Source organism: Macadamia integrifolia, chromosome 8, assembly GCF_013358625.1.
Source record: "Macadamia integrifolia cultivar HAES 741 chromosome 8, SCU_Mint_v3, whole genome shotgun sequence".
NCBI lineage: Eukaryota > Viridiplantae > Streptophyta > Magnoliopsida > Proteales > Proteaceae > Macadamia > Macadamia integrifolia.
Window position 1 is genome coordinate 11,501,081 of NC_056564.1, and position 26,010 is coordinate 11,527,090.

Here is a 26,010-nt window from a genome sequence, read left to right on the forward strand (position 1 = left end):
TGAGTCTAAGAACAGGAGTGCACGACCGGCAGATTGTGGTCTTTACTCCTTTGGTAAATTCCGGAATAGCATTGAGCCCTTTTACCAAAAATAAAAGAAGAATAGCATTAAGCCCCACTAATGTATTTTGGCTTTCAACGTCCTCCACCGACAGATCAATCTCAGAGGAGACCCCCACCATGATCGTCATTGTACTGTCAAAATGCCAGCCAGTTTGTCAAAATATTTTTCGCCAATGGACCCAGTAGTGTCCCCTATCTCGTCTTTGGGAAAATTTCTCTCATAAAATACACTAACTATAGATACTCCTTTAGAAATTCTTTTGCACATTTGTACCCAAAGCTAAAAAAATCTTATGAGGGGAGACAGTGAGCAGCGTTAAGGATTCAACGGCTGGGATATATGTTAGGGTCTTCTTAGTTATTGAATCTTCACTATCATTCACAATACACTGCAAAAGATTTGAACTCCATACTCAAATCCTAAAGAGTGTGTCTAGTGATTTTCGTCACTGGGATCTAAGAAAGATCATAATATACACTTTCATCCTCATTTTGTAGAAAGATCTTTTTTTTCGATTTAAAACCTCAACCACTTGGTCTGAATGGAACAGCTTTATTGTTATACGGTTATCCCAAGTACCCAACTGCCTAAATTGAAAAAAAAAATAAAAAAAATTACATCCATAATGGAAAAATACGGAAAATAATCCTCTGTTTTTCTCATCCCTGTTTTTCCTTGTTTTGCTACCTGCAAAATGCGACACGTGGACAACTTTAAGACCAACACACCGGATGTAATAATCCTCACCCAATCTTGATCGTTGGTCTCCTTATTGTCCACGTGTCGCGTTCTACAGGTAGCAAAACAAAGAAAAACAGGGATGAGAAAAATAGAGGATTTTGATCCGAAAAATACACCATCTGAGATTATAAATGTTCTGCCCCCTACACATCATCTAACAATGCCTCTCCCAGCAAGTTATTTTTTACCACTGGTTTCTCATATACCAGCTTGCAACATCCCTCTCCCCACCTCTTTTAATTTATTTTTTCTTGTTCTAACCACTTGTCTTGGGTTGAGGAAAAATTGGATGAAACCATTGTGCTTCACATCTGTATTCCTAAACTATTCATCCACCATCTGTCAGGAGATGGCAATATCATTTCTTATAAGCATCCATTGGCAACTATTTCTCCTCAAAGGGACAAACTTCTGAGCCTAAGCCATGTGATTGATAAAAGGTCAGCAAGAAGGTTCATACTATATAACAATATATAGGGAAAATGATTTTGTAGTCTTGAAACATATACCAGAAGGTGACAACCAGCTCTGCTGGTAGAGCCTCGGGATGCTTTTTCTATTACCCTTTTTTTCCAAGAACATGAACTTAGTCAAATGAAATTTTCATCATCATATTGTAAATGTACGAGCCATCTTTTGTCATCTTTCAGGTTCATGGACACAAAATGTGTCCGGTACTGGCAAAGCTTTTCACCCACAATTATTTTTGTGGACCCGTCTCTCTCACATCTTTGTTCCCCTTTTGTCATGGTATTAACAACTTAATAGTTATTTTAGTTTATGTGGATCTAGCTGTATTCTAAGTGGTGAATAAAGATATTGTAATTTTATTTTAATTATTTCTTATTATTTTAATTATTATTATTATTATTATTATTATTATTATTATAAATTGATTAAAATAGATTTAATGAGATCTCTTCATGAAGTGGGTAAGGCTGTGTATATTATGATGTTTCTTAGATCCTGAAATGGTAGGATTCTCGTGCACTATATATATTTTCTTCTAAGATATGAATTTTAATTGTATCATTTTTTAATAGGTCTTATTATCTTGTACAATTTTTTAAACATTTATGTGAAATAATCAAATTTAAATTTTTTGAATATATATATATATATATACCAAAAAAATGCAAAAAATAATGATGCAGCTTATTTTCCCAATTTTAGTTAAATAAGTTTTTTGCCATAATTTTTAAGTTGACGGAATTTTATTTTTGAAAATAGGGTCTCTGAGAGAATATGTTTAGGAGTGTCAAATTGATCAAACTTAGTCGAAAAACCCAACCCTAATTGAGTCCCTTTTGATTTTGAGGTGTTATGGAACTGGCCAAAATTGCATCGTATCTAACGATCAATTTAAATTGATATAAGACTATGCCCAAAAATCATTAAAAAAACATTTTTCCCCACACACATACACACATGGTAAACATACAGTAACTGAAAAACAAAATAAACTGATTCCAAATCAGACCAAAACTGAAAACGACCAAAATTGAACCTTCCCTTTTAGATCGGCAATGGTTTCATCCATTATCAATCCAACCAAATCGATTATCTTGACACGGAAAAAGATCTCTCCAAAACCAATGATCCTTCAATGACCATCCAATGGTTGGGAGTGCTTAAACACGTATCCCTAAGTGTTGGCCAGTGTTGGAATGCGCGACCAAGCCCTCCCAACCCTTAGATGGATGATTGGAAGGTGGTTGGAAGATGCAGTCGTTGGAGAAGAGCCAGATCATTGACACCCCTAGTATGCTAATGCTTTCAAGCTTTCTCTCTCTATCTCTTTCATTCATATGAAATGACATTATTGCCACAAAATTGTTTCATCATACCTTATTATAAGGTGCGCTTCTATGTATGCCACTTGCTTAGAGAACATTCCACATTTATTTACTTATTTTTTTATTTTTTTTTATAGATAGTTACTAACATGAATTAAGATTAAATAGTGGAAGCCAATCCAAACTTCCAATGAAAATCCAATAACCAATAAGTTTTGTGTTTAAATTGATCAAATATAAATTTCGGTTGAAATTGATTGAAATTTGAGTATTAAATAACAAAAATAGTATTAAAATTTGGTTGAAAACCTGTGAATTGCTTCCATTAAGGTGGGGGCAATGAGAATGAACGAGCATCAAGATGAATGAGATTTTTCTTTTTAATTTTTTATTTCACAAGAGATAAAGGGTTAATTTTACATATCCTTGTGTCAATGCAAACACCATGCAAAGACCATAAGATCAAACAATTTTTATTTAAAAAATCTTTTTTTTATTAAAAAATAAGATGATTTCTTATATTTACTAGGGAAAAAATTAATTACAAAATAAGGTAAAAAACAAAGACAAAACTACTAGATTTGAAATGACTTTTCTATATCTCAAGATAATACCATGGCATTACATGGAAGTGAGCAAGTTGTGGGCCCACAACAGAGTTTGAGTTGCCGAGGTGGTGTTTGCCAGCCCATGCATGCTGACTGCTGGTCTAGAAAATTCAAAACCATGGGTAGAAAAAAACCATTGCTGAAATTCTAGTTCTTATAAAGTACTATCATTTGGGATCTAGCTCATAATCTTAAAGCATTAAATAGAGATAATCTAAATATATATTAAGATACATCCAAAACCTTAAATAATTGATCAACATCTCAACCCAGATTTTTTTTAATAAATAGGAACAAACAAAGACTAATCATACCACATGCTATAATTAACAAAGATCAATCATGATATATATAGAGCATTGATCAAACAAAAAATAAAATAAAATAAAAAAACCAAACTAGAAGTCACCATCACCAATCACACTACATTGCGACAGTTTCTTTTATCAAACCCTAATATCCCTGTGGTATACCGATTTGATTTACCACAGGATACAGAAAACAAAACCAGCATATAAATTCACTTTATTCTGCCATTTTTATTTCCTCCTTTTCTTCAAAAAGAACACTCAACACACTAATTCCTTTGCACGTGAATGCTTCCAATGCCGGTGACACAACCACAAGTGAAATGGGTCACTAAGATAGTAATCCATGGAAGCCATTTTTATGTTTCCCGATCACCTGAAATTAATTGGAGTGATGCTCATGCAGAACACTTGAATCCTGGAGGTGGGGTCTTGCCACAATCGATGAGTACCTCAAGAGCAATTGGGATGATGAGATTGATGTTGAGAAGCTTGAGCTTGATTGTGGTACAAAGACACACAGCAGCATCTAGGTCAACAAGACCTTGAAGCACTGGACAACAAGCATCCTTAGCACTGCTTCCAATCCCAATGTGAATTAGACCACCCAATACATCCACGCATGCACCTAGCTTGAGTGTATCAATGGGGCATGTTTGTTGTGCTGGTGGTGGTGGAGGTGGGCATGGAGTTCCTCCCGGCGGCGGCACCGTTGGAGACGGCGATGGTACATAGGGAGGTGGTTGAGGAGGTACTGTTGGTGGGGATGGTGGTGGTATATAGGGAGGTGGCTGAGGTACTGTTGGTGGGGATGGTGGTGTTACATAGGGAGGTGGTTGAGGCACGTAAGGTGGAGATGGTGGAGTTACATAGGGAGGTGGATGAGGCACATAAGGTGGACTTACACTTGGGGGTGGCTTAGTTGGTGGCTTAGGAGGAACATAAGGTGGACTAACACCTGGGGGTGGTTTAGATGGTGGCTTTGGAGGAACATAAGGTGGACTTACACCTGGGGGTGGCTTAGATGGTGGTTTAGGAGGAACATAAGGTGGACTAACACCTGGGGGTGGCTTAGATGGTGGTTTAGGAGGAACATAAGGTGGACTAACACCTGGGGGTGGCTTAGATGGCGGCTTTGGAGGAACATATGGAGGAACATAAGGTGGACTTACACCAGGGGGTGGCTTAGATGGTGGTTTAGGAGGAACATAAGGTGGACTAACACCTGGGGGTGGCTTAGATGGTGGCTTTGGAGGAACATATGGAGGAACATAAGGTGGACTTACACCAGGGGGTGGCTTAGATGGTGGCTTTGGAGGAACATAGGGTGGACTTACACCAGGGGGTGGCTTAGATGGTGGCTTTGGAGGAACATAGGGTGGACTAACTCCTGGGGGTGGCTTAGATGGTGGCTTTGGAGGCACATAAGGTGGGCTGACAGGAGGCTTATGTGGTGGCTTTGGAGGTTTATGTGGTGATGGTGGCTTTGGAGGAACATAAGGTGGACTAACTCCTGGGGGTGGCTTAGATGGTGGCTTAGGAGGAACATAAGGTGGACTTACACCAGGGGGTGGCTTAGATGGTGGCTTAGGAGGCACATAAGGTGGGCTGACAGGAGGCTTATGTGGTGGCTTTGGAGGTTTATGTGGTGATGGTGGCTTAGGCCCATGGGGTGGACTCACCGGAGGTTTGGGAGGCTTGCCGGGCACAGATGGTGGAGGGCAATGTGGTTTTGGCTTAGGAGGAGGCTTTGGATGAGGTTTAGGATGAGGTGGGAATTGGCAGTAAGGACAAGCAAGAGATGAGAGTATAGCTCCCAAATTCAAGAGAAAGATCAAGAGATTAGCCAATACAAACTTACCCATTATAATGAAGAGCCCAAATAAAAGGAGAAAAGATTCAGAAAAACAAGATGAGCTAGGGGAAGTAATTTCTTTACATTGTGCTGGAGAGAAAGAACCAAGTCTCTGGCTACCTCCTTCTATCTCTTGCAATGAATGCTGAAACCATTGTCACATATAGTCTTTTATAGAGAGAGAAAGACAAGGGGGAGAGGGGAAGGGATCCTTGTAGTAAAATGGACACGTTTGCCTTGGCTCATTTGACTTATGCCACTCCAGAGAACAGTTCTGAAGAGTTTTTTTTTTTTTTGGTAAAATGTTCTGAAGAGTCACATATATGCATAGTAGTGATTGAGACAAATATAGAAACGCGCTTTTCTTTAAATTTTCTTTAACTTGTAGTGACTACTACTATTGAACCCGTGAGTGAGCCCATGAATCATGAATGAATATGCCCTTCGGTACATGTGACTCTCTCTCTCTCTCTAGCTATCATCAACTATTTACCATACAAAACGACGAACCCTAAAAGTGATTCTTCACTGGATCCAATCTCCTCTTTCTTGATTTGCGGGGATATAGAGCTATGATTTAGTATACAAAAGTTCTTCTTGTACATATATGGTCTCAGTTTTTGCACCTTTGGATTTCTATAATGGGAGTAGAGGTAATAGTTTGATTTCAATCCAATGGTTTTGAGTGAGATTTTGTTATTTATTACTATAGATTTGGTGATTGTTTTATTTTTTTTTTTGTAGGTAAGGAGGGAAGTAGGTAACAACCTAGAGACTTGAACTTGAGACGTCCTAGTGAGTATGGGATTTTTGCACACCACAGCTAACCAATTGCACTGAACAATTGTTAGATTTGGTGATTGTTATCATCTCATCATCTTGGAAGTATTGACTGTACTTAGAAGTTTGAATATATATACATTAATATCATGATTGTCTCTTTGCATGGAGATGGGACATAGTATAGGTTTCCTAGTGAGCTGGTGTACCAGATTACTTTTTGAAAAGATTATTCCTTTCAATGCAAACTCAAGGGTTTTCATTTGCATTGACAGTAACATGTCATTGTAGCAAAGTCATCAGTCCTGATCTTTTGAATGTTAGATATGCATGTCCTTGTATGTGTGTTTCCTAGTTTGGTATATTTATTTTGTGATAACCCAAAATCCCAGTGGTGGAACTTTTCTTGTTAGAATAGATTTAAGAGTGGGAATCAAAGACTTAAAGGCTTCAATCTAGAATGAAGGAATAAAAAAAATGGTTAAAGGGTTATTATCAATATGATTTATCTCAGATTAGATGGGTTAGATTAGTGCCATTAAAATGGTGAAATAGAGCCAATCAATGTCGTAGGGCTCAAAATAAAGATTCAAAATAATTGGGTTCATATGAAAAAGACCAGTGGCTTCACTGTTATTGTTGCTTAACCTTCTATCAGCAATATTCAACTTCAACAAACTATATTAGTATTAGTGACTAGGCCTCGTGTTAGATTCTAATCCAAAAGTTCAAATTGTAAGGTGGAGAGTCCCAATTAGTATATGCAGACATCAAGGCTCCAAACTTAATCAATGTAGGATTATTTCCAATACTCCGTCTCATGTATAGTCAGAATGAATATACATGCGGAAAGACGTACCTTGCATGTCTTTCCACATGCATGCTCATTCTGGCTACACGTTAGGAGGAGTATTGAGAATAATCTTACATCGGTTATGCTTGAGACTTTGGGACTTTGGGTGTCTCATATACTAGTTGGGTCTCTCCACTTAATAGTTCAAGTTTTTGGATTAGAATTTTACACTTCAAGGCAAGTCAATGCAAACACTAATCATATACTCTTTCTTCCACATTCTCTTTAAAGACAAGAAGTAATCAGTCTTCAGTCATGAGGTTTTCCCTTGCAGTTGATTTTGAACAGGAGCAAGCTTATCTCAAGAAAAATATTTGAAGGGTATAAAACATGGATAAAATCATGTGATATGATATTCCTCTATTCTTAACTTTACAAAACTAGTGTGTTTATTGGGATATCAATTATTTCACTTTTAAGCATTTGCCGACAAGTTAGGTCCAAACAAGATATTTTTTTCAATTCCATGGCCAATCTTCATGAAAAAAACCCTAATAATAAGTTTAGTCCTCATTTCACTCAGAGGAAAGTACTCACTTTAGCCTTTGGATTAACCTCTTATAGGGAGGAGACCAAAAGGAGTCATTTTCACACCAAGAAATGAAGAAATCTAATCAGAGGCATAACATGAGATACTGATGGAAACCTAGGGAGGGCTAATAGCCTTGCTTTAGGGTTTGCAAATTGCTGTAGGTTGGATCCAAATGAAGAAGGTTTGATTGATAGTGACCAGTAAAATGTCTCGTTTTATGCAGCTCCATTATTTTCCTGCTTAACTTTGTTACTGAAAAAACTTCAACATAGTGAGTGACACATTTGTCAAATGCATCTACACATCAACATCAACACAGCACAAGTTGTTGCACAGCTTGGTCTGGTCAGAAACTGGTCCATTAAAAATCCATGATCCTATCTACTCTTCCTGTGGAGATCTATGAAGACAAGAGTCTTATCCTGGTATTATCCTTACCTGATTCATTGAAAGCTTAGTCTAAGGATGCTTGAGGTCATTTGATCAATCTTAGTTAAACCTTTACCTCAGAATCCACAGATCATAAATGAAGTTGTATTACCTATTAAGATTTTTTGTTTTCCTTGGGAAAAGTTATGAAATGATAAATAGCAGAAATGAATATTTCCTTATTAACTTATTTTTGGATTTAAAGGGTAATATTTTATGGGGTAAAGTTAGGCTACGTTTGCTTAAGTATGCATTCTCGAAATAGATTATGGACCTAAAACACATTATGAAGCAAGAAAATAGAGAAGAATTGGGTTTAGAATGCATTCAAGAACTAGAATCTATTCCCAGAATTCATATCAAACACAGTCTTAATGTGTAATATTCGCAAATTGCAATAGATTGTATTCAAATTAAGAAAATTTGATTGATAATGACCAGTAGAATGTCTGGTTGTGACGCTGATCCATTCCTTTGCTTCCTAACTTAGTTACTAAAAACTTCCAACATATTGAGTGACACATTTGTCCAATGCATCTACACATCGACACCAACACCGCAGTCGGCAGTCGGCACTGTCTGTTGCGCAACTTGGCCTGGTCATGACGTGGTCCATTTACATTCCATGATCCTATCTTCTCTTCCTGTGAAGACCTATGAAGAGAAGAGTCTAATCCTGATAATACCTAGCTATATCTGATTCATTGAAAGCTTAGGCTTTAGATGCTTGGAGTCATTTGATCAAGGCAAGAGAAGATCTTATTGAAAACTTCACCTCATTTACATAGCTGCTCTGCTGGGCTTAGCTTTCAGGTTTTTGACCCACTAAAGTATTGGATAGGCCCAACTTGCATCAGGTGATTCTTTTCTGGGGTCTTGTACTGTTTTGGACACTTCAATCCTTATATATGAAGTTCATAACCCAGTACATGAAGCAGCTTGGGCCTAAGTTTGACTGTACCATCTGTCTGGGCTATCTAAGTGTTAAAGTCGCCTGCAGTGAGATGGTAAACTGCAGTAAGCATCCAACGGCAGGGGTGCACAGCCAGACCTTCCCAGCCTTGGATGCTCACTGCACCTCACTACTGTTGCAGACAATTTGAACTCGCCATCTAAGGAACTTCCTGTAATAATGCATACATATTCTGTATATTGTCATAAATGCCCCCTATATAATTTTTCCTATCATGTGATTGATGGAATTACATTGCTTGGTCCCTATAGGTGACCTAATCACCATTCCATTTTATTTAATAGAATCTGGGACAGGCATCCAGGATCTCTGACCCCATGCTTGGCCTTTCTTAGATTCTTTGTCTTGTTATATTTGTAGCGACTCTATCTACTAACTACATGTCCACATACCCCCCCCCCCCCCCTCACTCTCTCTCTCTCTGCTTTTTGAGTGTTAAAGCCTAAACTTCCTCTCAAATATCTCAGTTGATTAAAATACAAAGAAAAATGAGAAACCCCTCTCTGGTGAATATATCCTCTCAGTGAATTCGGCAGTGCGGTGTGTATCGACTGTTCGAGATGACCTCGAGGTGTGTGTCCAGATGTTCTTGGGCACTCAATCCTCATCACACTGCCACACTCATTACAGAGAAGGTAGAGAGAGAGAGAGAGAGAGAGAGAGAGAGAGAGAGAGAGTATCCGTACAGACTCCACAGCCCCACATCTTATCATGTGAGATGATACATGTTGGAATCCGCACTCTACCATTGCACAATTTTTTTCCTTTAAAAGGAAAAAAAATCTAACATTCATATTGTTGGGTCCATGAATAGCGGACATGGACCCATCTAACAATTGGAGGAGAGTCAAACCGAAAGTTTGTGATGAGGAGAATCACCTTTTTTTTAAATTTCCTCCTATTACATTTCATTTTTAAGTTTGTGAAACTTGGAGTAAATTTTGGACCACTTCTCTTACTCATTTGAATCTTAAATCTTATAAAAAAGATTGATGTGTGGTCCTCTATCACAGGATCCTCCTTAACCATTCATATGTTGCCATTTGGCAGTTCATGAACCACTATTATTTAGAGAGAGAGAGAGAGGATTAGTCTACCTGAATTTATTACTTTGTAAGTATGTACTACATTGAGATACTGCAATGCAGTTTATACATCTGATGGAAGAGAGGCAGAGGTAAGTGAAAGAAAAAAATAAAATTTTGAATCACAATCCCTAAGCCAAAACCCTAGGAATTTGAATCCTTATGAGACCCTCTCTGACAAATAATTTTTATATCATCTCTGATTGCAAAATTCAAGTTTAAAGTCTCTATAGAAGATTTGAAAAAGACAAAAAAATAGTGATATTTCCTTTACACTGCCTTATTTGATCTTTAAAAGAAGCTGTAACCTAATAATAGCTTCCAGAGGTTCATAGTCAAGAGTAAATGAAATGGCACCCATCATAACCTGTTGATAATATAAAGAAACAAAGAGGTTAGTTAATTATAATATAATGTACTTTCATAAGCATAAACACAAATCTTTTCATAGTTCCAATGATCTATTAGAAAATTTGGACCCCCATTATCTTATATATAATCACCCCAAAGATTTAAGAAAAACCCAAAAGAATAACTTTTTCTAGATTATGCCAAAGTGACTTTACTTGCTACTTAAGGTTCTTTGTTTTGTGTTTGGGAGCAGGGTATGGCTCTTGCCTGTTTAAGCTACATGCATATAAGAAACAGTTTTAATATTAATTTGTAGAAATAGTTTTGGGTCCTTCTTGTCCTTCAACTTTTAAAATTTAAAATAGTTTTCAGAAACAGAAAAGGAAAGTCTCTATCCTTGTGGGTTAAAATGGCAGTGGTCCATTTAACTTACTTGGATCCATAGTGACCAGTATGGCTGTCCCTCCAAAGTCGCAAGTGCCTCCTGCGGCTTTGGTTCTTTGCCAGTAACTGTTGAAAGCATAGGAAGCATGGGCATATAATGTATCAGGTTGGAAACAAGATCCATCAGCTTGAATTGAACCACAATCAGCTCCAGACCCACAAGCATAATCCATGGATTCTTGAATGATCGGGTCAGGAACCGTTGGCTTAGCAACACACCACAGATGTTTCACCGGTGCCGTATAAGAAGGGGGTGGCACATTCGGCAGAGGGTACACGACAGGCGGTAGAAACACCGTGGGGCTTGGGACATACTCAGGTGGGCTAGGAACAAGACCCGGGGGGCTAGGTTCATATTCGGGTGGATTCGGTACAACTATTCCTGGCGGGTTAAGCCCAGATTCCGGTGGAATTGGAGTCGGGTAATATTCGGGTGGGCTTGGTACCACTATTTCAGGCGGGCTAAGCCCAGATTCTGGTGGATTCGGAGTCGGGTAACATTCGGGTGGGTTAAGCACAGTAATAGGTGGGCCTGGAGGTGGGCTTGGGTTGGGTAAAATGGGTGTGAGGTCCGAAGTGGGAGGTGGGGGTGGTTGCTCATAGATTTCAGGAGTTGGAGTAGTGCTTGTAGGAGGGGGATATAAACAATTAGGAGTTGTACTTTCAGGCAATGGAATTGGGCCTGAGGACTCAAAAGGTAGCAAAGTGAAAGGTGAAATCACACCATATGGTTGGGCATTAGTGGAACCTAAAGATGGATCTACATTTAAGTGATTTGATAATCTTAGCTTCTTTATGGCTTTGATACTTGAACTTCTTGGAAGTGTTGTACCTTTAAACTTGAACAGTTGCTTTGATCTCCTTGCATCTGCCCCAGAAGAGAACATATAATAAGAACAAGTACCACCACCTCTTCCCCATATCCATTAGAACCCAAATGAACATTGAGCCAGTACTGAACTGAATCTAAAGGATGAAGAAGGGAAAGAAAAAAAAAAAGGGAATTGCTTACCACAGTGAGTGAAGAGGGTAGCTGCAATAGAGAAATAGAGAAGTAGAATGCACAACCTCTTACAATCTCTTCTACGATCCATAGAATGGAAACCAATTCTAATGGAAGCTGTGATACCCAATTCAGCTCAGCTGCTTTCTTGTAAGCCCTTCTGATCTATTGTGGCTTATCTCAAGAGCACAAACTTAGACTTGTGGAGTTGTGAGATACATATAGGGAAGCTTTGGTGGCCTGGAAAGAAAAAGGGAACAAAGAGGGTCGGCTGTGAAGTGGGCTTTATCTTAATTTTAATTTGGCATCTCAGATGAGTCTTAATCCACACCATCTCTCCTTTTTTACTTTGACAAACCCACATGTGTTAAGGAAGAACCATAAATGGGGAAAGATGTAAGGAAGTGTGTGGGGAGAGAGTTAGGGGGGTTTTTGTATTATTTTTGTTTGGCATATATGCTTGCTTGATATGGGAGAAAATTTATAAAGTGTTGGTTTTTTGGCTCTTTTGTTTTGCTTGCTTTCTACTCAAAGAGGGCTCCCCTTCTACCTCAATGGCTATCCTACTTTCACTATATATGGATCATTTCCTGTTTGAATATGCCTCTTGCTGGAGCAAGCCTTGTACCCGCTTTACTTCTTCTTTTTTATTTTTTTTTTAGAAGTCTTTTTTAGAGTTTTCCTGCAAGCCAAAAGAAGCCTTAAGAGTTAAGAAATTTAGCTATTTGTTGTTTCAAACAAGATTGATGGATATCCATCATAAATTGTTGCAATTCCTGCCACTGTGGAGTACTCTTATAATCCACAGATCCTAGATGAAGTTGTATTACTTATTAAGAGGTTCTTTTTTGGTTGCTTACTTGTGAAAAGTTATGAAATAATAAACAGCAGAAATGAATATTTTACAACATATTTTTGGAGCTAAGAGTAATATTTTATGGATAAAGTTAGGCTGTGTTTAGTATACATTTTCGGAATAAATTATAAGCCTAGAGTGCATTATCGAGCAAGAAAATAGAGAAGATTAGGTTTCAAAATGCATTCTAGACCCAGAATCTATTTCGAGAATTCATACTAAAAGTAGTTTTAATGCGGCGAACTCTTTAATATTTATCAATAACCATATAGAGGAAATAGTGGACATGGCCCCAAGCACAGAGAGTTTGGCGCTCATCTTATTGGTCAAATTTCATCCAAATGTAAATATGTTAAAGGGATCAAAGCATAGTCCATTGCTATACAAAAATTCCGAAATTGCCACATACCGCCATTATGTAATAGTAGGGTTTTAGTGGTATTATTGTATCTATAACATTGAACAAGCTTTTGACCCATATGACATTTTCAGTTCAGGTTGAAATTTGACCAGTGAGATTTGTGGGAGTAACTCCTCATTCAAATGTCCACCAATAGCTCACGAAGTGGCAACCTCATGAACTTACAAAGATCACTAAGCTATTTTGAGCATCTCTGTTGGTTTCATAACTGATCATATCCATAAAATTTGTACTCAAAAAAAAAAAAAAAATCCATAAAATTGATAATATTTATACACCTGGTTTACCCTCTCACCATCTTCTCTCTCCACTCCACCCACAACTTTTTTACTCTTTGGCATTTTTCTTTCCTGTAAGGGTTCTTGTTTTCATACACGGTCGTGTATGTACACAGATACCCTTCATTCAATAGGAGGCAAAATCTGGTATTACACAAGGTCGCTTTATGTGTATCTAATGGTCAAAGTGACACCAGGCCATGCACATAACCTTTTGCCTTCTTTTAATAATACTCCATTCTTTTATCCTTTTTAACCTCTTCTAGGGAATTTTGCAACTTATGTCTGTTTTAAACTTTAATTTTATCGATTCGTTAAAAAAAGAAAGGGAGAGGGTTGGGCATGCCAACAGCTTGAAATCTCCACATAGTGATAAACCCCAGAATTCCCAGGATGTTTATCCATATTATTTGATTAAAAATAAAACTGGAGCAATTCTTGGAAGTTCAGAGTTCAGACTGTAAAGATCCAAACTGAGACTAAAAATAATCTTTATGGTGCCCATTATAAGTTTCTTAGCTTCTCCAACTTCAGCAATTAACAAAAGTTCAGTAGCAGTTAATGATGAATGTATTCTCATTAATATAAACATTTAAAAAGCATCTTCCAGAACATTGTTTCACCACATAACTACTTACATTACAACTGAATGAATCCCCTATAGCAACACTGACAGTCAAGCATTCCTTCTCCCAAGCTGTAAGTGTCGATGAAGCAATTCCTTATTGTGTTATAGATACCAATTTATAGAATACAGACTTTGTTTCAAAGAAATTGTAGTTGCTAGAACCTACACTAGTTTCTACATAGATAACCATCCAGGTCATTAACAAGAATCAACAAAGTTTCTCTGTTTTTGGAAGATACAATTTTTCCCTTTCGATGAGAGTCATGAGACAGAGTGAGGATATTCTGAACAATAAATCTTTTTTACTTCTTTCTGGAAGGTAAGTAGTAATTAGTGATGCTAGAACCTCGTTTAACAGGATTAGCTCGCTTAAGAGGCCGAAGCCAGCCTCGGACTTCTTCCTGGATTTCCGGGGGCAACTCATCAATCACTGAGGGATCAATCTCATCAACTCTGTAGGTCCACATCTCCCTTCTCTGTTGACTGTGATCCGAACTTGGTTGGCTGACAATGTTTTCTTCCTCGGGAGATCTTTTTAATGGCAGACCTGGATTGTGCTCTGTACAATAATCAATTCCTGAATGAAACTACAACTGTTAATCCAACTAAAAAAGGAAGCCAATCTAGGAAGGAAGAATTGTAAGGGTAGAAAGAAGAAAAATGCCACAACGATATTACCTGAGGGTGGAACAGGAAGAGCTTCTTGGGCTATCTCAGCACCCTCATGTTTTGATGAAGAGCAAGAAGGTTTGGATCCCTTCAAGAATCCTAAAATCGAACATCTTCCCTACCACAAGAATTAGCAGAAAAACTAAGAGAAATCTATTTTACAAGCATCATCTGAGGTTTCATTATGATTGGACTTACACATAATAATTCATGAAGAAATGATTTGTGTTTCAACCAAAGCAGCAAAATTGATGTTTAGCATTGAAAATAGTTTAATGGTAGATAGTAGTTTATAGAGCTTGCATGCCCATATCATCTGGATGGGAATTATAGCACCTAAAAACCTCTAAGGAGAAAATGCATAGACAAACAACAACAGAAACCTAGTTTACAAGTATTTATGAAACAAAAGAGACAAGGTGCTATTTGCTAGATTAGTTTTGGTCACATACTTTTTGTTCATAGACAAGGTGATATAATTGAATAATAGTAATGATGTTGCATTCTCCGCCAAAGTTGCACTACATAATGAAGAAATATCTTAACATGATAAAACTTCTAATAATAGCCAAATAAATGCAGAATAAAAGCCAAAAAGAACACATTGACATGATAAGAATGAAGGATGGTGTATAATAAAGGAAGCATGATGAATTAAAGTCACAGCAGACAGAGATATAACTAATCACAAAGCATGCCATTTTTAAACAACCTTATAGTTAGAACTTTCCCTTTTCTGTTCATCTTGATTCAAAGTAGAGGTTCCACAGTTGATTTGGGTTTCTTCCGCTGTAGACCTTTTCTGTGGCTCTGCTTGATTCAGTCCTGAACTGCTTAAACTTCCTGAACACAACCAAACCTTGATCCAACTCAGGAAAGGACCATAAATTGATGGAGAAAAAAAGGAGGGCAAGGAGAAAAGAAAGCAGCACAGTGAATTAATAGAGATTTTATGTAAGTATAACTAAAGAATACCTGAGGGGGACAATGGTGCAGAATCTTGGATGATCTCACTGAAATTCTGCTTTGATGAAGACGAAGATGGTTCACAACTGTGAAAGAACCTCAATATTGAACCTGTTCCCTGCCACAATCATTTGCAAAGAATATTCTAAAACAAAAACAACGTAATAGGGTTGGCTACATGGATCCATGCAAAACAAAGTAGGGAAACAATCAAAATCTTTAATTACCACTAAACACAAACAAAAAAAATCTTGGACACTGGTTAACCAAAATAAACAAATCCCATTCTCAAATATTGAAGTTATTGGAAAAAAAAAAAAAACTCTGACATATTAAGAAGGAAGTGCTCCATGACATGTAAATATATGTATACATATTTATTCTCCAGCTGCCCAGATGAAAATTGTTTCAAGCTTTAATTGAAATTGTCGAAATTTAGTCAAATGTGTTTCTTCCCTAGAAGGCAAAGTCAAAATCCATAGAATTGACTATTTTACCAGATTGATTGAAAACAGAAAAATATATGACTGAGATATGGGTCTGTTCACTCATTTTCATCGACAGAGATGAAACTTCTAATATGCCATTTGTCCACCATATTTGATGGATTTTGATGAAAAAATGGACTTTGAACAGAAGGCCCAAACTTCAAAATTTAAATTAAAATCTGCTATGGACAAATTTTTTTGGTTAAAATCCACTCGCCCCGCCTCTCCAATTTTTTTGATTAACTATTTTCTTCTTTCTTAAACAAGTGAAAAATACATTAATATTGCAAAAAATAAAGTTCATTTATTGGCAAAAATTTAGATGTATGGTTCACTAACATATTGAAGGAGGGGGAACATGGGTAGATTTCATGTTCAGATGCATACAAATATATATTAACATAATATAAGCTGATCTAAACAACAGTATTCAATGTTTAAATTTTTATACAAATTAATTTGTAATGATCTAAGCCCTATGAGAATTTAAGATAAATTGCACATGATAACGTAGATGCGTCTTAAATTATGAGTTCACATAATAATATGGAAACAACTTAGGATGCGTTGTCTGTATTTATTTATTTATTTTTTTTTCTTTTACCTTTTTCATATACATATTCTCAATATAATCATTAAGTTTAAATAATAAATGGTAATGACAATATTATGCAGTATATTATGAGATAAAATATATGGAAATCAGTTTGTATTTTCCATTTCCCCACATTTATAGTCAGCATTGCATTTTGTTGCTTTCACCATTTTTATATTTTTATAAAACTAGGAAAAACTTCTTCTAGGAAAAGAAAAGCACTTACTACTCACTACCAGATCTTAGATCAGGTGAATAGAAACATGTATATTTCCTCAAGCTATTGACACCATATAGTGTATTATACAGACCAATTTTTTAATATTATTGACAAACCAATATGATAGACTATCCAAAGGGCTGATTCTTCTTATTAAGCCAGATGATGGCTTCCTGATCAGATGTGGTAAATGGGATGCAGTGTGCTGATCATTCCAACAGCAACAGGAACTCCACAACCATTTCAAGTAACAGCTTGTTTTTCTTTTCCTTTACTTTTGAAATATTGAGCCCCCATCTTTTGGCTTAAACACCTATTCCCAATTTACGGATCTGTCTTTTCTCCCAAACTTCCACAAATGTCCACCCCCACCCCACACCCCCCCCCCCCCCAAAAAAAAAAAAGGAGAGTAAGTACAGATGCTGATAAAGATGAATCTGATAAATGCTATCTGTTCCCCAATTGCTATAAACCATAAGTACCTTACACTTGATGCATTTTTCACAAAAACATTCTATGACCAATTCCAGAATTTCTCTGATTTTGGATTTCCTCCAAAAGGAATTCATAGGCAATCACCTTAATACACTAGGACTTTATTGTTCAACTTTAAAGCTTTTCCCTAGTCCACAAATACCAAGGGGAGATTTTTTCCTCTGCACTATTATCAATATTATAAAAAGAGAAAGGGGGGGGGGGGGGGGGAGTACTACCATCAGATGCTGACTTCATAAAACCAAACAGTTATATTTTTACTTTCTTCTGATACTGGTGTTCATCTACTCCGCATCTATCACATTTCATATATTGTTCATGAGTTCCATCCTTCAAGAGTATGAAACTTTGAAATTTCTGTGTCATGTGTCTACACGGTTAGTAGTTTCTTAGCCCTCAAGACCTTGTTGAAGAGCTAGTCAATTAGGAGAATCCTATCAAACAAGAATACTTCTATTTGTCATTTTCCTTCTATTTGTCATTTTCAGCGATGTCCCCATGTGCCAGAATATGCCACATGTATATAAACTGTTGGATAATGCACTTTTATTTTTCTATTCTTCTTAATAAGAAGAAAACTAATTTTATATATCAGCATGAAGAGTAAACATACATAACAGTCTCATATAGGTGACTGAATACAGAAAAATCGGAAATATTTTATGCAGATGGACAATAAAAAAAGGAACAGAGAAGAAATATATTCTCTCAAAGTCATGTGAGCATGTACTTTTCTGAATAAGTTAACCAACTTTTTAACATTCAACCAGAAAGTATGACCTAGAACTCTGACTTTCAGATCTACTTGGGAATCGGGATAAGTACATTCATTACAAACAAACACCTCAGTATATGATGCAATACTTTAATGTGGCAATAGACAGACAGTTAAGAATTAGCAGATAAAGTGTGGAATCGAAGAAAAATTACAGAAAATGGTAAGCAAGTAGCTAAACCTTACAGGTGGTGCAGCTAATATCTTGCTCGCAGATACAGAAAGAGCTGTTACACCCCATCCATTGTTTTGATTTCCAAGGGTTTCACTTCTGTGTGAACCCAAAAAATCACGTAGTGCAGAGTTGAATAGCTTAAGGGCATCTTCTTGGATTTTTGCAGTGCCATACCTTAAAGGACATGACTTTGAAGGGAATTTCCTCTGAGAATCTGAGTCATTGGACTGCAGGTTAATATATAGTTAGCATGAACACAGAATGCAAGGCAGAAGTTCATGAAAGAGAGGTATCCAATATAGATACCTTGTATGCCCGAGCATGCAAGGTAAGAGTGTGTGCAACCCGCTTGTTTTGAACCAAGTCAGATTGAAGCCGTTCGCTTAGTTCTTCACAAAGATCATTTAGCCAGCGTTGAACCTGAATGAAGAGCATGTAGACTAGGTGGTTGGATGAACAACATGACTAACTTGTCAACTTCTCGAAAAAATTGAAAAGTAAATTATTTCTCAAATGAACTAAATGAAATACAAGAATCGAACACATTGGTCACCAATTCTACCAAAAATTTCAGATAACGAATTTCATCAAGGACAGAATGCCAAGTCCAAACTGCGGATTTTATTAGTTCTCTGTGGGCTGCGACATTGAAAAGTAGGAACTTTTTCTACTTCTCCCTAACGCTATACAAAAGAATAGACAAAAGCGGCAAACCATACCGTACAGCCAAGTACTCTGTACAAAAGGCCATTGGGCAAGGCTACACGCAAAAAAATTTTCTGCTTCTCCCTAATGCTAGATAAACAAGGCACTATATTTCCCAAAATTCGAACCCCAAAAAGGTAAAATCTCTAAATGTTTTGAACCACCCTATGCAAAAGCTCACTATTGCCATAAATGAATTGTTGATTAAGGGAAAGTTTCCAAATTCTTTCCTTTAGAACAAAATGCAATAGTGCATCGATCAATTAAGGATTATCATAAACATGCACAGGAGTTATAAAGTACCTAGCAATACCACCACAAAGTAATTGCAATGAATAAGAAGATGGTGGACTGTCCCCTAATGATATTAAAAAACAGAAAAGAAAGACAAACTATACAGCAATGATGCAAAAGAACAACTTATCATTCAGATGGAAGGTCATGAATAATCTGCACGACTGCACCCAATGATCACCACTTGGAAAGTCCTCCAAGATTTAAGCCCCTTTGATGCCATTCCTCATCACATGATATATGAGCCAATAATGGAAATGATTCTTGGATAACTCCTAGATTTATCATCAAAGATCTGTCTATTTCTTTCCTTCCACAATCCCCACATAATACCGTAGGAAATCAACTTCCATAAAACCAATACTCTTAAACTCAATCTAATCTAAGCCACTGATGCACAAAGTCTAGCCCAAAGGTCAGCTGACAGAGATTCAGTTCTATGCCAATTTAACGGGCCACGTTAGATTGGGGTTAGTGCTTAGTCATTTTATATTATTGGATGCATATTTTTATAATTTTAGTTTAAAATTAAGGGTCTTTTATGGTTAGAATAAATCCCAGATCTCGTGGGCCACGTGGACAGCTTTATGGAGGTAAGTTTGAAGACCAGTTGCTGTTGCGTGGAGAACTCTTACAGCTGCTATAAATTAGCTTTCTATTATATAGATTTCAATTAGCTTTGTTTCTATTAGGATTTATTCAGTTATGTAATTGGAAGGCAATCTAGTTAGTTTCCATTATTATCAGGATTTTATTTTGAAGTATTTCAGGAAGATTGTATTATTACAGCTGAAAGAAGCCGACCCCATTTAGTTGGGATAAGGCAGAGTTGTTGTTGTTGTTGCTATTCTAAGATGTAATTGGATTATTGTAAATAAAAGGAGAGAGGCTGAATCCTACGGACAACGATTTATGAGTTTGAATAAAAATAGAAAGCTAAGTTTTCTTTGCTGTGAGAGGCAGGTACTGTGAGAGACCCTTATCTATCCCTTCTTCTTCTCCTTCCCTCCTTCCTTTTTATTCTTGTTTGTTTCTATTTTGGCATTCTGCAACTTTAAGAGTTATCCCATAAGAGTTATCTCCCTATTGTTTGCATACTGAAATAGAAAGTTAGATAGACTTATAATTAAAATGTGATAAGAGTTACCCATCTATTAGGGAAGAGCATGCTTACAGAAGTAATTTTCCTCAAAGCCTGTGGACCAGGAAAATTCTTCCCACAACCATGACTCTTGGGAAGAATACGACCCTCGACTTCATCCCCACTGATGCCTCTGGAAATATTCCATAACCAAGTCCTGAAAAGAAAATCAAAAGTATCAATCAAACATGTGATTCAGAAAACTGCAAACATATTGTGGATGCTTCCACTGAAAGAGCTTTTGGGTCACTAGTTTTACTGGTAATTAAAAATCATAAATTTTAATCTTTTGAACTTAAATATGAATCCTCATGAAGGTCTTGATGTTATGAGCATGGTAGATGAGAGAGAAAATAGGGAAAAAGAAAAATTAGGAGTGGAGATAGGGGAGAGAAAATAGGAAAATAATGGTTTGTCTAATTAGGAGGATGCCATCCTCATTCTCATAAGAGAGATAATAGGGATCGGTGGCTAATTGGGAGGATGCCAACCTCACTCTCAAAGAGAGAATTAAGGGAATTCAAATACATGTCTTCTACTTCATTACGGTGGATTAAATAGGATTACATTGCCATTTGTAACTAATAATTGTAACTGATAACCCACATCTACCAACCCACTTAAGTAATCAAAATGAAATGAAGGAAATATATCAAGACCCTGTATTTATGCCATATCGCTCTTGTAGCTTTTCCTCTGGAAATTGCAATAGATCACTAACAGTGTTCACACCAAGGTCACTTTGTAAGGAGTTTCCAAGCTTTCCTCCAAGTTGTTTCCTGCAAATCCATTCCACTTTGAAGCATAAGAAACATACATGCATTATGGAAGGACAAATTGAGAGCAGTTTCATTGAGTTAAAGAGGAAAAAGGACATTGGTGTGACTCATTAAGCAAAGAAAAGGGAAACAAAAAAGAGGTACATTGTAAGATCCTACATTTTCTTTATAGGCAGGGAAGCTAGCAATCCTTCCACAGATGATAAGGGAACGACAGTTTGTTGTGCCGGTTTATTCATGCCACTTGCTAGTTTTGCCAGCATCTGTAAATCACAATATCCATAAGCTGATGAGTTCAACACAGTTATAAAGTTAATGCCCTCTTTTCCCTTCTTCAAATCCACAATATTAGCACTCTGGGAGGAAATGAACAGCAATTGAATCATCATTGGTACCTTGTTGTGAGCAATGCCTGCAGAACATGTAAACTGGGTTTCCTTGAAAACTTGCATACGAAGATCTGCCACAATAATGGCTCCACAAGCTAATAACTTATCCCGATGTTCAGCACTGCTCCTACAGAACCACTCTCTCACATTTTCGACTTCTTTTCCTTCATCCTGAACACCATACCAACTGCATAAATCTTCTTGTTGTGAAAGCACAATGAGGATATCACAAGATATGTAGCACACAATCCAGGATTTCAAGTGTAAATTCTCATGAAGATAATTAAAATCTTACTTGTGTGTTTGAGAGAGAGTTTATAATTGTCTCTTACCTCATCAAGGCCCAAAACATGTGATTTAAGAACCTCATCATCTACTGCTTCCAACATTTCTGGAGGATTTTCTGAGAGCATTGTTTCAGCTGCATCAGTAAGGTCAAGATACACTTCATCAATTGATGCACGTTCACACCTTCCCTTCCTAGAAAGAATGGATACTACCTGCAGTTTAAATCACTATGCACCATAAACAACATTTTGTACATGAACAGACAAATAATACAAGTTTAAATCTACAAAAGCATGTAACTTAGGCTTCACAAACCTCAGAACCTGCATTGCGGTACAAGTTCAAGTCAGCTTTACCACGTGCAACTGGGACCTGAACCAAATGAATTTGTGGGCAAACTTTCTTGGCCTCATCTCCTCGCATTGAACTGAAAATAATGTACACATATAACAATCCTATACCAGCCCTTAAAGATTCCAACTATTAAAAAACAAAATCAGGGTACCCAAAAATTTTGACAAAATCCAACTAACCGCTTCACTCCATATTTGCGAGCTTCATAGCTGACAGCAATGAGACCCCCACCTTGCCAGGAGTTGTACTGTACCACAGCAGTTGGCAAGCCCCTTAATTCTGGTTGTTTCCTTTGTTCAACTGCCAAAAAAAAAAAAAGGCTCAAAACCTGCCACCTTAATCCAAGTACTTGAAAGGTTACAACAAGTACCACATGAGAAGCAGAAAATGTACGAAAAGAATTTCTAGAAAAATGATAACTTTCTTTATAAGGCAGATAATCTGTCAGACTCTACTAAAAATCTTCCTCAACTAACAACATCTCCTCCCATTCCAATTCTTCTCTAAATAAATTTCCATTTGCCCCGTGAAATAGAAGTGAAGAATCTTATGGAGTATGAAACTAATGCACAAAACAGATTAAAAGTACTAGGAATAATTTCTTCAGTGTTTAAAGCCACCAGTGTGCGAACCATAACACAAAATTCAAATTATGGATCAGACTAGTACTCTTGTTCTGTTGACTTCTCTACCGGTCATCGAATTCATTAGACTTAGGAGGGTTCAAATTACCTAACTTTGGCTAGAAATGATATATGCAAAGCAGGAAAACCATGCCCGTAGTTAGCTGCTATTGGAGTACTGTAAATCCTTCAATTTTAAATAATCTAAAGATACAATTCAGCGAGGGTGGAGAGGGGAACATCAAATATGGTTAAAGGATCCTTACGTTTTAAAATATAATGAAAAATGAGTATATCATTCTATAAGACTGATATTGACCTGACCCTTTCATCATTTTAAATGCACTACAACACTGAAGAGACAATTAAAATTAGGCATGCTTATTGCTAATACAGTAAGTCAAGTCAGGCATACAAGCATCACTTGAAATCAAGATTAAAATGACCAAATCTAAAGTTCAACCCACATCACCAAAAGAAAAACAAAGGGGGTAAAATATTCCTAATAATCCCAAATACAATTTTCAGGTGTATTTTTCTTATTTGCATTCAAAGATAGATGTATGATGAGGTAAGATACAGGCTCATGGAAGGGTATTTGTGACACGATATGCATTTAAGGATATTTTAGTCATTTGGCATGATTTAGTATAAGAAGGGGCTAAGAGTTATTTTTCTGTATCTACAGTCTATAGAATAAAAAGTATTATCACCATATAACAAACGATCTAAAAAAAAAAAAAAATTAACCCATTTATGAACATGTTTTGATATCCAAGATGCATTTTAAGGACTGGTCTCACACTCTAGATCTTTGGGATGCATCTAAGCAGTGGTAGAGTCCCCAGTCTGGCATATAAGCTTGTCACATCTTCAATTTGCTTCCTCCCCTTCTGAGTTAAGGGCAATTGTAGATCCTCAAGTAGGTCAAGAAAAAAAAGGAGGGGGGGGGGGTGGTAAACTTAAGAATGCTTGGTTCCATCTTTCATGGATATATAAGATGAGATACAGTCCAAACTGATCGAACCACATAAATAAATCATTAAGTGTTTATTAGTGCTTACTCACTGATAATCAGAAACAGAGTTAAGGGCTTAAAATGTAAACAGGTATGCTTATACGCACCAAGTCTTCTACATAAAGAAGTAAGCTAACACAGCAGAGAGGAAAAGGCAAATAATTGAAAGTGAAATCAACTGTTTCAAATTGAGAAACCTATATTTAACAACCACAATGCTGTATGCTGCCTACAAAGAAAACCAATCGAAATCTTAAGTTTAAATGCACGAATCACAACAATTGTTTTTATATTTTCAGGGTAGAGTCCGACACTGCCAATTTGCCACCAGTATTTGAAACTAAGATGACATTGTAATCAATTACTCCAAATCATTCAATCCAAGTTGACTGAAAAAATGTAAAAAAATTAGCTTTCTTATCATTATCTGTGCTCCCTTTTCTGTAAATTTGTGTCAAGGAAGCGAGGAGAAATAGGAACTTATTCCATCGCCCACCCCGCCCCAACCACCTACCCCACCACACCCCCCCCCACCCAAAAAAAATAATTAAATAAATAAATAAATTATCGAATGACAAGAAGAGTGTCTACTATACGGCACAATTTGAACCAGGAATGCGAACAACTATAGAGGAATCCTTCTAAGATGTGTTAGGATGCCAAAATTCTTGCTTTAGACACGATATTGATCGTCTAAGAAATAATAATTCTTGAACCAGGAATGCGAACAAATATAGAGGAACCCTTCTTAGATGTGTTAGGAAGCCAAAATTCTTGCTTTGATCCTCAAATGGAGATCAAAGCCTCACAGTAGATAGGATGCATCGTAAGATTTCTCATCATTCTTTGTTAAAAAGGATCAAGTTTTCGAAAAACCCATCCAAAGAATTGATGGCAAAAAGGGAAATCAAGCACCACTATATGATATCAAATAGAGAAAATCAAATGGGTTAGTAAAAATGTGTCTCAAATGCGTCCCAAATCAACAATAGAAGCTATCCCAACCCCAAAACAACCCCAAAAAAAAAAAGGATTTGAGGGGGAAAACACTTAAATAGAAAGATGGCAGAGAAGGAGGATGACCTTGAACGTAGAAGCAATCCATGTCGACATGAGAGATGACACGAGCATCAGAAGGCTCTGGTCGAGCAACAGGCATCCTTGAGATTCTGTCCCTCTTTCTCTCTTCTGCTTCTTGCCTTTCTCCCTTTCCCTCAAAGAACACTGTGAGTTAATATAAAGCGCGGGAGTGAATTCGAGCAACAAGCTCTGCTTTTTTCTTTTGGATAAATTACAAGCCCCCTTTGTCCGTTTGAAGAGAAAGAGTGAGAAAAGTATAATAAGGGTTAGATAATTTGGAATAAAATGATAAAATCCAGAAAAATCATAGTTGTTCACTTGTTTGGATTAATTCCGTGGGAAAACAAGAATATAACTTCTGTCGGAATTATGACTTATGACCCTATCGGCTAACGTGGCAGCTTCATCCTCTTATTCCACCCCTCCACTTAGGGTCTTCAATCGGGCCTAGTTGGGCCTGCCGTGCTTATTGCGACTTACCCACGTAAGGAATAAATCGGTCTCGATCGATCTTGTGTTGGGTTTGATCGGATTTCAGGTTTTAGTGTGTTGATATCCCTAAGTGGATGGAAAGATTATTAATATTGAAATCAATGGATTCATTCAATTCAATTTTGATTTGATTATTGATCAGTTCGATGTGGTTTGATTTTCAATCGATTCCATCGTACCTTAATCCAAAACCAGCCCAATAAAAATCAGTTGGATCGTTCTTAGTTTTTCTGATCGGTTTTGATCAATTTTATCAATTCGGACTAGATTTGACCACTCAGCCCCTCCATATATATGATTTTTTATTTTATTTTATTTTATTTTTAAATGAGTGCCATTGAATTTAAACTGGGTTCATCAAAGCATGTTCAAACATTGCCTGGGTTCCTGCCCAACTTTGATTTTTTATTTTATACTTATGAAAGCCAACTGTAATTGGTGGTGTTCTTCGTGATCGAAA

The 26,010-nt window shown here is 36.9% G+C and overlaps 3 protein-coding genes across 9 annotated transcripts; all 3 read right to left on the reverse strand.

Moving 5' to 3' along the window:
- Nucleotides 1-3,534: 3,534 nt before the first annotated feature.
- Nucleotides 3,535-5,539, reverse strand: LOC122086524 (36.4 kDa proline-rich protein-like). Its single transcript, XM_042655405.1, has one exon. The coding sequence runs from the start codon at nucleotides 5,379-5,381 to the stop codon at nucleotides 3,915-3,917; it is 1,467 nt and encodes a 488-aa protein (XP_042511339.1). The 5' UTR covers nucleotides 5,382-5,539; the 3' UTR covers nucleotides 3,535-3,914.
- Nucleotides 5,540-10,026: 4,487 nt separating this feature from the next.
- On the reverse strand, nucleotides 10,027-12,047 carry LOC122087510 (leucine-rich repeat extensin-like protein 2). The gene is made up of 3 exons (XM_042656664.1): nucleotides 11,831-12,047; nucleotides 10,808-11,686; nucleotides 10,027-10,390 (listed from the first exon to the last, which is right to left on the reverse strand). Exons 1-3 carry the CDS (start codon nucleotides 11,910-11,912, stop codon nucleotides 10,359-10,361), a joined length of 993 nt encoding a protein of 330 aa, XP_042512598.1. The 5' UTR covers nucleotides 11,913-12,047; the 3' UTR covers nucleotides 10,027-10,358.
- A 1,881-nt stretch (nucleotides 12,048-13,928) lies between these two features.
- LOC122087216 (DNA polymerase eta) lies at nucleotides 13,929-25,337 on the reverse strand. 7 transcript variants are annotated; one of them, XM_042656273.1, is made up of 15 exons: nucleotides 25,062-25,333; nucleotides 22,517-22,637; nucleotides 22,299-22,410; nucleotides 22,028-22,195; nucleotides 21,702-21,866; nucleotides 21,466-21,569; nucleotides 21,187-21,306; nucleotides 20,561-20,684; nucleotides 18,694-18,807; nucleotides 18,562-18,614; nucleotides 18,399-18,483; nucleotides 15,649-15,757; nucleotides 15,386-15,516; nucleotides 14,683-14,791; nucleotides 13,929-14,581 (listed from the first exon to the last, which is right to left on the reverse strand). In XM_042656273.1, exons 1-15 carry the CDS (start codon nucleotides 25,135-25,137, stop codon nucleotides 14,307-14,309), a joined length of 1,866 nt encoding a protein of 621 aa, XP_042512207.1. In that variant the 5' UTR covers nucleotides 25,138-25,333; the 3' UTR covers nucleotides 13,929-14,306. The 7 variants fall into 7 exon arrangements, 5 of the variants coding, with proteins under 5 accessions (XP_042512207.1, XP_042512206.1, XP_042512205.1 ...); XM_042656272.1 differs by having other exon boundaries at nucleotides 13,929-14,563; nucleotides 18,399-18,614; nucleotides 25,062-25,336; XM_042656271.1 differs by having other exon boundaries at nucleotides 18,399-18,614; nucleotides 25,062-25,330.
- Nucleotides 25,338-26,010: the final 673 nt, after the last annotated feature.

Bases quoted from the DNA above. Each gene is read 5' to 3' on its own strand.
- LOC122086524 (XM_042655405.1), bottom strand. From the start codon at position 5,381: ATGGGTAAGTTTGTATTGGCTAATCTCTTGATCTTTCTCTTGAATTTG.
- LOC122087510 (XM_042656664.1), bottom strand. From the start codon at position 11,912: ATGGATCGTAGAAGAGATTGTAAGAGGTTGTGCATTCTACTTCTCTAT. The intron at 11,687-11,830 runs GTAAGCAATTCC...CTTCTGGGGCAG, and splicing joins TACCCTCTTCACTCACTGTG to ATGCAAGGAGATCAAAGCAA. The intron at 10,391-10,807 runs GTAAGTTAAATG...TATTATCAACAG, and splicing joins ACTGGTCACTATGGATCCAA to GTTATGATGGGTGCCATTTC.
- LOC122087216 (XM_042656271.1), bottom strand. From the start codon at position 25,137: ATGCCTGTTGCTCGACCAGAGCCTTCTGATGCTCGTGTCATCTCTCAT. The intron at 22,638-25,061 runs GTCATCCTCCTT...TTTTTTTGGCAG, and splicing joins GGATTGCTTCTACGTTCAAG to TTGAACAAAGGAAACAACCA. The intron at 15,517-15,648 runs GTATTCTTTAGT...GGTTGTGTTCAG, and splicing joins TGCACCATTGTCCCCCTCAG to GAAGTTTAAGCAGTTCAGGA.